The 12,477-nt window shown below is 38.1% G+C and overlaps 1 protein-coding gene across 2 annotated transcripts in view; it reads left to right on the top strand.

Annotated features, from left to right (window-relative positions):
- CERS6 (ceramide synthase 6) overlaps window positions 1–9,572 on the top strand; it is a 221,049-nt gene extending 211,477 nt beyond the window's left edge. Inside the window, exons 9-11 of one of the 2 annotated variants that reach the window (XM_075070136.1) lie at window positions 2,718–2,874; window positions 3,896–3,923; window positions 7,474–9,572. In XM_075070136.1, coding sequence (XP_074926237.1) covers window positions 2,718–2,874; window positions 3,896–3,923; window positions 7,474–7,631 — 343 coding nt within the window. In that variant the 3' untranslated portion in view covers window positions 7,632–9,572. Of the gene's footprint in view, window positions 1–2,717; window positions 2,875–3,895; window positions 3,924–7,469 lie in introns of both variants that reach the window. The other variant, XM_032770951.2, reaches the window with a different exon arrangement.
- The last annotated feature ends 2,905 nt before the right edge of the window (window positions 9,573–12,477 follow it).

Below are 12,477 nucleotides of genomic sequence, written 5' to 3'. Positions count from 1 at the left end.
GTATATGGTTAATATGTGTCAAATGAGTCTTTAGAAGCATGGAAGTTGGAAGAGAGGTTTGGGGAGTTCTCACCTTGCCTGTCTCCTGCCCTGAAAATCTAAATATAGAACCAGTTCCCTTCATAGTCACTCCTACCTAACCAGCTGATCCCTATTTACACCGTCTTCCAAAATGGGATATTCTTTCTTTGGAGCATAAACCAATTTTGTACCTGTCTGATATTTCTGTGGTCTTCTATGATCAGATTCTATTTCTGTTTTTCATTATGTACTTGAATTGCATAATGATTATCTTTAAAGGCCCGGCTGTCCCTCCCATGCCAACCACATTGTGTCATGTCACCGTCCCTGAACTGCATTTTGAGTAGTCAGTGCAATAATCTTTGTGCAAACCATATCAGACACTTAATGGAAAGTTCTAGTTTGTTCCTCAATCTGTCAAACATGAGCAGACCTGAGAGGGTTCTGATCTTCTGACGGATGCTTATTTCCCATCTCTGATATCCAGCAGGTGACGTTTGTGCGGCGATACTGCTTTAGGCCTCAGACATGCTCTACATGGCCTCTCTGTCTTCCTAAGATTTCAGACTTGTTAGAATGGGCCATATTTATCCCTGATGCAGCATAACTTACTCCTTACAGGTCTGGAGTGGGGAGGGGATTAGACATCAAAAAGGAGATTCGATGTAATGAGAGTAACTTTACATGCAAGAGCTGCTTATTTTAAAAGTTGAGTTAGATATTGTAATTAGAACTGAAATAACTACCAATGCAATAAGCAAACCTGACTAAAGCTATGTTTTGATATGCATGGAGAGTGTCACCTTGGATTATGAAGTGGGACATTACTGTGTCTTTTAGCACTACCGTTGACAGAACAAATTGCACAAAGCTGGGACTATAAATCTTAGCTAGTAACAGCAATCATGTGCCAAATATCTAGTCTTAACTGCAAACTCTTTCATTTTCTAATGTTTGTGCCATAAACAGAAAGAGTTGTAAAAGACTGTATAATGAAGCAGTGAAACTTCCCTCTCTCACAAAAAGCACTGTAAGATTTATGAAGCAGATACAATTTAGCATAAGGGACCAGGAATAAAAAAGGACCAATGTTAAATAGAATCAAAACTGCATTTTGATGCTCTACAGCTTTAAGACTAATCTGCTTAAGCTAGTTTATTAGAAATCATCTACTAATTTTAACCAGAACAGTTTTATCCTAATTAAATCATAAATACTAGAGGGTATACTTGTAGCTTTTGGATATTTCCCATTAATAGTGATGGAGTTATTTATACACAAGTGTTTTTGGAGAAAATAGTGACCAAGTCAGTCATTAGGTAAAAAGAATTCTTGAAGTGTACAAGATATGTCAAAGTTAAAACACAGTCTGGTGGTTCAATCCAAGAGAATGAGATCTGAACTATTCTAAAGCTCTATAGGACATTAGCTAGATTTCTATGTTCTAAACACAGCATAACAAGAGCAGATTGAAAGCTGCACATTTGTTAGCTTGATTAAATGTGCCATCTGCTGGCTATGTAGTGATAATTAAAATTTTAAAATATTAAATGCAATGAACTTTCCAATACTTTAGATATCAGCAAGAGGGGTACAGAGTAGAAGGTGTGTAAGAAACCCTCTATCTTCTTCATTTTTTAATTGACTCCCGAAAGTATCAAGCATTCCTAGATAGCCGTATGTTGCCATAAATACTGCTGTTTCTTCTACCTACATCCTGTTATTGCCCAAGCTTCTGTTAGTTTTGGTTGTTGCCTCACTCTTCACTATGACCCAGATTGTATGAAGCACTATTTTAGTTTTCAAGTGATGAATGAGTCTTATCATTGGCATGCTATTGCCTTATATACCACAGTTGCTGAAGTCTCTTGTTACTTGAATTGTCTCATAGTACAGGTTCAAATCAACAAACCATCACTGGAGGCTTTGCTCATGTCAAGACTGGGAATTTACAGTAAAAACATTAACAGAGCTGTAAATAGTATTGACAAATGCTCTAATAATGTATTCACTGCCATATGGTTTAATGTTCTTTGTTATAAGAAGTGTCTGATAGCAATTATTGGTTACTATTTTTAATATATGTTTTTAATCCAAATCATACAAATTCCTTTCAGAGAGGGGGGAAACTCATTATACCAGTAAAATGGGTGGAGTGTTGGTGGCATTATGTTGTACTCAAGTACAATCTGATTTTAAGGTCCCTCCTTCTCAGAAGAATTAGGTTACCTGGAAGTGAGAGGTGTCCCTCTTGCTTAAGTGTTTCATTGTTAGCCTATGATGGGCATGATGGAAAGTGTATACTCTGCATGAGGAGGAGAATAATCTGAAGAATGCGGTTGTCTAGGATAAAGAGATGTTAGAGAGAACCTATGTCTGGTTACTCACCAGCTCTGGAAAGGAAGGCAGGGAAGTGTAGAACCTTTGCTTTGTATATGGGGTGTTTGCTGGTTGAAATTAATTAGTGAAGGTGATGTTATGCAGTCATTTACCTCTGGAGACACAGCGCCACACATGACGCTTGATCACTCCTCTTCCAGTGCTATTCACTCTCTCATTATAAATCTGAGAATTGAATATATGTGTGGATACCATCTAATCAAATATTTGTCATCTTAATTAGAAAAAGGGCTCCTTTTTAGATTACTGTTGACTCAAAGAAAATGTAAGTATTTTTGTCTCCCTCTCTCTTTCAGGATATTAAACACAATGCTGTTTGAATTGTATGAAGCTATGGGCAATTTTCCTGCCCTGTGGTTCTTTAACATATTGCTCATAGTACTTCAAGTCCTGCACTGTTTTTGGTCTTATCTAATCATAAAAGCAGCATATAAAGCTATCTCCAGAGGCAAGGTAAGATGATACAAACACTGTCTGATGTTTCGCAGTAACATGTTGTTTGTAATATTTTTAAAATTAGTAAATAACACTTAGTAATTGTCCAGTGATTTGTTCTTTATCTGACCCCAAACACACACTTGAGGACAGATGCTGTATTGTGATATGCTTTTCCTTCCTTTAATGGAAAGCTTACTAGCTTTGTTCCTTGATAACAAATGTACTAGATATGTGAACTCCAAATACATGCAGTTTTAAGTCTAAGATTATGTTGTTGTTAATATTTCCTTTTTTAAAAATAGATGTGTCAAATCCCACTACACATATAGGAGTTGTGTAAAAAGAACTTGTTTGCATTCTGCCAGTTCTGTTTTACTTCCTTTCTTAGAATATTTGGTGAAAATTATCTGCCTCCCAATTGAGAAGAATAATAAAATAAACTGAAACGTGTCATGCTGCCTCTTTGGTAATTGGCAGAGATGTGGGTCTGAACTCTTCACAGTCTTAAGCTTCAGGGGCCTTTTGGCTGAACAAAGGGCCGTATTTCCAGGAGCCAAAGGGCCATACCACTTTGTACAAAATTAACACATTGTTGCCACTTCAATTTAAAAACAGGGTTGTGGTTCCCAGCATCTCCAAGTCCAAGCATACAGTATGTCCAAACTACTCAAATCAAAATGCTGAACTATTCGGTCTGTGGGCGCAGACTAAGAAGGGGCAAAGCACTTAAGCATATGCTTAACTTTAAACATGTGAGTAGTCCCACTGAAGTGAATAAGACTGTTCATGTGCTTAACTGCTTTACAAGATTGCAGCCAAAGTGCTCAGCTCCTTTTTGGATTGAGCCCACCTGATATCAGCTGCCTCCTCTGTGTTAAAGATGTGTACTACCGTGGTCTGTGATTTTGTTTGAGGGCCACAGTTGGGACACCTCTGCTTTAGCAATTCTAAGCCTCAGTGATCCTGATTTCACACCAGCATTACTGTGACTTTCTTACTCTACTTGTTTATCCTTTTCCTTGTGCTGTCCTGGAAGGCTGGAAAGTGGAACCCTTTGCATGTAAGTTTCTCTGATTCTGCTGTGCGAAAGACACGTGCATACAAATCTATGTTTTGCTTATTCCCTATGTCCTTCCTCCCTGTTTCTTCTGATTGTTACACCTGCTTCTTGCTTAGGCTGTGTTTAGAGGCAGGAACTGTTTTTATCTTTGTGTTTGTGCAGTGTCCAGTGCTTAATGTGTGCCAAGGCTTGCCAGGGCTGAGCCCCGGCACCTCTAGGCTTGTCACATCCATTATGAAAGTAAAAAAATTGTGTGAGCCCCAGCATTTAATTGCTTGAGCCCCAGCACCTCTTTCATTACAAATTAAGCACTGGCAGTGCCTAACCCCACAGGACTCCAGTCCTGGTGGATGTGTCTAGCTACTGTAATACAGATAAACATGATAGACTGTAGAATAATCTAACCCTCTGCTCTGGCACCATTCAGGTTGTGTTTTTCAGTGTGTCAGCTACCTAAAGTATTGAATTAAAATTTAAATTAATTCCATCAAAAAGAAAACTGTTAAGACATTGTTAAGGCTGCAGAGTTAAGCATTGAGAAATAAGGAAATGACAAGGTTAAGGATGTCAAGTATCAGAGGGATAGCCGCATTGGTCTGTATCCACAAAAAACAACAAGGAGTCAGGTGGCACCTTTAAGACTAACAGATTTATTTGGGCATAAACTTTCGTGGGTAAAAAACCCACTGCTTCAGATGCATGGAGTGAAAATTACAGATGCATCTGTAATTTTGAAGAAGTGGGTTTTTTATCCACGAAACCTTATGCCCAAATAAATCTGTTAGTCTTTAAGGTGCCACCGGACTCCTCATTGTTTTTAAGGTTAAGGATCCACCTGCAACCTTAACTCTGTCCTCAACAATGCAATGTTAATTTACATGATCACATACTGTTCTGTTTCTCAGATAATACAATATAATAAAATATACAGTGTGGTATCATAGCATTTTTTTCTCATTCTTGCAAATTGGGTCATTGTTATAATGGTCTAGTATTTTTTTTTTATTGAGTTGGACTACTGGGACACTTATTGGGGTTACCCGAGGTGTCTGGGGTGAATCACTACCACCTGCTTACAGCGGGAGGGAGTCTTGTTCCTGCCCATAAGGAGAAACTCTTTCCAGTCACCAGTTAGCTGCTGGCAGCACAAGCTGTTCCCGGCTATACAAGCGCTTCTCTTTCCCTCTGCAAGCTAGCAATTTACACACCCCACTCTGTTACTCTGGAGTACCAAGTTTCTTATCTTCTGGACACCCTCAGTCACACCTATCCACTGCCTCCATTCAGTTCACCCCCACTTCAGCAGTTTCACCTCAGTTCAACACTTTTCTTAGCACGAGGCACTCAGATGTATCTATAGTAAAATCAAATTAAAGTTTATTTACGTGAGCATGAAATAAAGATTCAAAATACAGGCACATAAAAGGATTTGGAAACATCAGGCTACAGGTAAAAGAAAAACATAAGACACAAACTATAGTTACTGTAGTTATAGTGGTGAAATATTGAGAAGATGGTTTGGGGTAATATACTTGTCTGAGCATGTCTGTGTCACAGGTACTTATACAACAAGCTCTCTTTTTCAGTCAGGTCTGTATGTTAATAATTTAGTCAGCAGCCATATAGTATTCAATTTATTTTCAACCAGCAGTAATCTTCATCAGGTGCATTTGAGCTAATCAGGTAATCAGTTATGACTGTAGTTTACCAGCTAATTTAGGTGGTCAACATATGCCATCTTATCTTCATTCTTTACTCTGTGTTATACCCAATCTGAAGAATCATAGAGTCAGAACTGGAAGGGACCTCGAGAGGTCATCTAGTCCAGTCCCCTGCAGTTTGTTTTATAAAAATGGTGTGCTGTGTAGTTGTCATATAAATGACCATCCAGATTCTGTTTATTTGCCATACACTGAGTAGTACACAGTACAACAAGGTGCTACACCTGTATCTAAAGTTATAAAACAAACCCCCTGCGTATTATACATATTGCATTTTTTGAATATATAATATCTAATCACATAATTAACAATTGGGAGCACAGTTTAGAATAGTATTTTGGATTACTGGGCTTCACTATAGTTACTCTGGTTTTACACCAGCTGAGGATCTAGCCCTAAATTTTCATACATTCATAGAATTAAAGGCCAGAAAGGACCATTAGATTATCTAGTCTGACCTGTGTAACCTATTAACAGACCACTCTACCTTGAATGGCCCTTTATAATATGTGCTAATTACTTATGCTAAACACTCTGTTCCACCTTGCTGTGATGCTTGGAGTACCTTTCCCAGACCTGAGGAAGAGCTCTTTGTGGGTCGAAAGCTTCTCTCTCTCACCAGTAGAAGTTGGTCCAGTAAAAGATATTACCTCACCACCTTGTCTCTGTATAACACGGGCTATTAAATTTCACCCACTAACCTCAGTATTGAGTGCATAACTTGTGTTTGACTAAAGTGTAATTCAAAGTGCATCATTTTATTTCAAGAGCTTTAACCTAGAAGTCCCATTATATGGAAGAGTCCATAGTAATATTTAATTGCGGAGTATAAAATCAAAATTCTGATTTGAGCAGAAGTCTGATTTCAAGGGCTTCATATCTGCAGCATTATAAGATACTGGCATTAGGGACTGTACTTAGTAGCAGATACTTTGGAACTCCCAAGTGTGCCTTGTGCTCTATTCTCTGTTGGCCAATTAACAAATGTGGTCTGAAAGGAGTCATGTCAGTCAGCCTTAATTGTGAGGATGGTGGTTGCTGCTGGAGTCTTCAAAGTAGTTGGGCTATTAAGAGGGAACAGAGGGGGAGATACTCTGGTCTTCTTCAGGAATGTAGAAGGATCCCTGTAAAAACTGAAACAAGTAGAGTTAAATTTTTTACCCAAGAGCACTTTAAACATTTCAGAGAAATCACTTCATCAGCTGTTTTTTGCCCTCACCGCCAATTCACACAAATTTATTACACTGAAGAAAGCTAGTGCCTGTGTTTCTAATCTGTGGCTTCTTAATACATGCAATATAATAATATGTATATTAATAGAACCAAACATGGAAGGAAAAACTTTAAAGTTGCACATCACTGTTGGCCTGTAGGCCTCTTCCCATTAGTGCCTTATGCCTAATGCACCTTCACTGATTTCCTCTCTCATTGCTTGCTGTCCATGCTGGCACTACATTCCTCACGACCATGGTAAATGCATGCGTGCCTTGAAACAGGGCAGTGAGGGCAACTCTAGCATTCTTTACTCTCTGCCTCTTTCTGGCTTTGCTGCATTACACCTTACACTGTATGACCAAGGTCATACATTTGAGGAATGCAATCAAGGAGGAGAAGAGGAACCCCAATGACTTTTGTACAGCGATCAGTGCTTGAAGGGTGCCTAGGAAGGTAGTTGCACCAAATCATGTCAGGGGTGAGGCCTCTTTTAAAGTTCAGATTGAAGAGTCTCTTCAGGCTCTAATTTTTGTGATTCTGGCATGAACTAGTGCATGCTTCATCGCGTTGTCATGCAATAGCCTATAACATGCTCCTTCTCACATGTTCTTCAGGCAGCAAAGGATAACCGAAGTGATGTTGAATCCAGTTCGGATGAGGATGATTCAGTACCTCGTTCAAATAATCCACACAACACTACCACCACAAATGGGACCAGTGATGCTAACGGGACAAATGGATATCTTACTGGTAGCACTTGTTCAGAGGACCATTAATCCTTGAGCTAACTCATGAAACATGAACACAGTGAACTCTTTACTACTAGAAGTAAATAATAAGTTGTGAATGCAGTTTCCTCATATATCTCAGCATCAGAAAAAAAAATTAGAAATATCAAAGCATACTGATAGTGCACTGCCATATTTCCTGTTTGTGAACAAAGAGACACGCCATTCTGTATATGTAGGCATGCTATACATGTATGTAATTGACTCAATGGGAGCAGTATTTTTATTTGTACTGTCTTAGAATATTATTTATTTTGAATATGTTTGGGGACTTGTGGACAAAAGGGAATGTCCTTACTCTTTTGCTCTTTAGATTCTCAGTAGTGGACACCGACACGCTAAGATCTCTTCGGTCTATTCCTGTTGCCCAGTCTTCTATAAGTAGTAGTCTGCTTGATCTGTCACTTACAGTAAGCTATAACATGGTTTTACAGATTCTAGCTCCTCTCCAGAGAGTTTTGCTATCTTTGTGTTTTAAAGTGCTAGTTTTGAAATCATCTCTGAAATCACAGTGGCCATTTCCCCAATGTAAAGTTTTAAAATGATGGTTTAATATTTTAAATAGTGTCTAATGTGGTCAATTATCAATTCAGACAAATCTGTAGTTATTGTAGGGTATTACTTTAGCATTGTTTTAAACTCAATTGGTGGTTAATTGCATTAGAATAGACTCGATTACTTGTTCAAATACACAAGATACCTTTATGTCAACAGCAATGATAAACTCGTACTTGAAGTGTAGTTCTGCTTTGCAAGTTTTAACTCTACAGACTTCAGTTTCTCGCACAAATTTCATGCTGAGAGATGATCCAGTGTCAGAAGAGAGAGGTTTGCTGATGTCCACTGTTGTAAATCCAGAATTCATTCTTGAATTTGAGGATTTGTTCCTTTGAGCTGGAAAGGATGAGAGCAGTGGCGCAATGACAAAACAGCAACTGAACGTTCATTGCTTCAACTGACAGGATTCAGTGGAGATCTTGTTCTTATCATTCCAGATTTTTTGTCATTCAGAAGTGGGGAGACTGCAGAATGTTCTGCACTACCAGACCCAGAGAAGTTTATTCATAGCAAACTTTTAGGGTGCTTCAGTATTTTTTATTGAACCTACAAATAAAGCTGTAAAATTTTGCTCTACTGTTCAACCTGAGATTTTATGAGTAGGGGCAAATTGCTCCCAAAGGAGTCAGTGTGAGTAGAAATAGACTGTTCCTTTTTTGATATGATCATCAGTTCGTGGAAAATCCTCAGGTGAAGTATTGCAAAGAGAACCTCTTTAGTCTTCTGTGCAATCAACGGCAGTGCCAGCAGTAGGAGTGTTTCTGGGAAACAGTCTCTATGCGTCCTGCTTTTCAACAGTGTTGCGTATGTGTGCACAGAAGAAATGTACATATAGACCAAAAAAATTTAGAAAGAAGTAGGAAGGAGTAAACCAGAAAATCATCTGTTGCATTACCAGGGGTGAGAGCGCTTATCTTCAGCAGGAGCAATGTGAGCCAGAAAATAGTTTTGTTTCCTCATACTATGCAAGTATCAAAATGCAGATGATTTCTCAGGCCATAGAGTATTGTTATAAGTGGCTTTATTCCATATGAATGGTACTGAAAGAAGCTACAAGACCATTTATTTCTTTTGAAAGATTGATATTTATCCCATCTCTTTACCCAGTTAGTGTTTTGTGCTGGTTCTTGAAAGTCTCTGGAATCATCATTATGCACAAAGGCCCATTGTACTAGCCAAAAATGTGCAGACTGTAAAGGCAAGACATCAAGAGTAAAAATGGCCTTTCCACGTCAGGGAGAATAAATGCAAGAATAATGGCAGAGAGTAAGAGATGGAAGGAAAGGCAAATGCACTACTAGTCTGTACAGAAAATACCCTGCATATGAGGTCTGAAATGGTACGCTGATGTTGGGATTATAGAGGAAGAGATTTTATGGTGAGACTATATTAATGGGATATAGTGAATTAAAAATTATCATCTCTGAAAGGCCAACTGCCAAGACTATCATTAAGAATAAAGGCTAAAGCGTTGCTTTTCAGTGATGTAGATGGCTGCCTTTGTTGGACTATGTACCTTATGCAAAGAAAGGTGTGAGAAGTAGAATGTCTCAGAAGAGTTTGGGAATTCTTGAAACTCCAAAGTTCTAGAATGCTGGTAAATTTTTCATTTTATCTAAGGATGCAGTCTTGTTTTAAACTAGCAATGTACATATGATACCAGCACCACATCAGAATCTGGGACAGAGATTAATTAGAGGTTCCACCTCCCCACCTGTACAGTCATGCAAGAGTCATCACAATCTGTTCTTTACGTCAGGTGTATCCCACTCATTTCATTAGCAACCCTCTCCCGGCTGTCCTAGACATTCCGAGTCCTATTAGCGTGAAATGGGACTCTAATTAAGATGTATCCGCATGAGGAAGATGTGATAAAAGTGGGTAGTTGGAAAAATAGGGATGGGGATCAGAATGTATCAAGAGCTTTGCTAACCGTCATTGAACCATTGCTAGACATTCAATCCACAGTATTTGAGGAAATTGGGAAATTCATTGATTTTCTCCCATCCTTATGAGACAGGACCAAAGGTTTTGTTGAACATGCTTTACAGTATTGTTCTGGGTCATTACATCAATTGACAGGAGTCAAAACAGTTCTGACTCAGCCTTTGCAGAAGAACAGTGTTTCATTCCGTGAAGAGAGTGGCATACATTCAAAATATTTTGTATTTGAACCTGTGCTTATGTTCTTGCATTGAGAGAGATTGTAATGGGGATGGAACATTTTTGATGGCTGTTGTATATTTTTTGGGTAATGATGTATTTCACAAAACTTGTAAAGAGATTTGACCTGTAAATGGTTGGCACAGCTCTGTATAATTGTGAAGGATTGGAAGGTTGTGTACATCAGTACATATCACAGCATCATTATCCAGTTCCTATAGAAACAACAATTTGTATTCCAACTATATATTAGTATTTTCAAGCTCTTCGCCTCCTAATGAGCTATTTATCATTTTCACCTCACTTCAACTTCTATGCTCCCTTTTTTGTAGCATGTTAAGAGACACTGAGGTTGGAACAGGTAAGTAGAAAAATGAAAAAGCAACATATGGACTTTATTAACAAATAGTAAGAATTTATCTTCTGTTTCTAATTATCCCTGACACATAGTAAACTAAGATTCAGTTCTTGTTGCATTTACTCTTTTTTAGCATTGACATGCAATATACAAGAAGGAAAGCACATGGTTTTAATCAAAAGCTGAGAGTCCTAGAATATGCTACAAATCTAGTCAATCAAAGAAATAGGGATGGAATTTAGATTCATCTGAGTCTTGACCAAGGTTATGTTGTGTTAGTTCTAAAATACCAAAAAGTGACACGTGCTTTTTCCTTGTTTGCCATTTTGTAGCTGTTTCTATGGATTATTCCATTTAATGTTTCCAACAGAGGTAGAATGGGGCGCAGCTTCGCTCTGCGTGCATCCAGATGTGCGTACTTTAACCTGGCATCAAATCTTTGTGAACATTCAGCATAGTCACTAATGCCAAAACCCCTTTACAGAGAACCAGCCATGTGCACAAAAAGCTTCATGTACTTTCAAGTGGTTCTTGTGTTAAATCTGAGTCCATCGGGAGTGACAGAAAGTCACTATGTGCCTATGAACACAACACTATTTCAAAAAAAAATGTGCTCTGCAACCAAATGCCATTGATAATCAACATAAGTGTCTCTGGCTAGATACTACACGTAGGCTAGAAAATTTCTAGTTAGAAATCCAGTGCCTGTATTATTCATCTCACTTAACTGCACATCATTATTCCAACCTCCTGTAATTCTCAGTGAAAGACAGGATGCCATTGGTTTTCTGCTGTTGATACTTTGATATTTTTAAAAAAAATCCTGTTTGCTAAAGTTCATTCTTTGTATATTTCCCGTTAGCTACTAGTGAGATTTGTGAGAGAGGATCTGTCGAACACTTTGTACCCTTCATTGTAACGTAGACCAGAATAGACCCAACCTCACAGTGTACTGTAAATTACAGTTGCCTTGAAACCACAAAGCAAAATCAGTTTGTATTATTTATATGCTTTGAGTGCTTTTGGTTTAGAAATGGGACCTAATGGGAATTTTACAAAGACAGTTGTTTTTTTAAACAATGGTGGAAGTTTGGAAAAGTTGACATACATATATAGCCTTTACATTGTTAAGGTTTCTGATTGTAGTTGCAATGAAAACACAGTGTTTGTGTGTCTGTACTGAGTTCTCCATTTTTAAAATAGCTTCCAGTTCTAATAATGGAGGAAACAGTGTATATATTATGGTGTGACATTTCGGAACCCCATCAAGCGTGGAGCTTTAATGATCAGACCTGTCAACCTGTAAACCAAAGTGATCTGTAATTTTCTGTAGACCTATCCTGGTCTAAAATGATCTATGGAACAAAAACACATATATTCTGGGTCCCATAGAGCTTTGAGTTCCTTTAGCTGGGTCTGTGAATTCTAAGGCTTTATTTTCGTATACATTAGCGATGTTATATGTGCTTTTTATCTGCAGAGCCAGGGTGGGACAGATGACACAATTTCACCTGTGTTTTCATGACAGTTCTGTACTTCAGCAACTCTCTCAGAAATACGTGTTAGAATTCCACTGTCCGAAGTACAGCTCTATATTAAGTAGTTAGAATTCTTTTATGCATAGATATCGTGCAAAACTGTGGGAGTTACTTCGTGTTTTGTTGTTTTTTGGTTTTATTTTTAATATGGAACCAATCAATATTGTAAATTATTTTAATTTGGAGACAATTTCATAATAAACATAAGCATTAGGAA

Source organism: Chelonoidis abingdonii, chromosome 10 (assembly GCF_003597395.2).
Source record: "Chelonoidis abingdonii isolate Lonesome George chromosome 10, CheloAbing_2.0, whole genome shotgun sequence".
Classification (NCBI taxonomy): Eukaryota; Metazoa; Chordata; order Testudines; family Testudinidae; genus Chelonoidis; species Chelonoidis abingdonii.
Note: the sequence above shows the minus strand (reverse complement) of the source record. Positions and strands in the feature narration are given on the sequence as shown.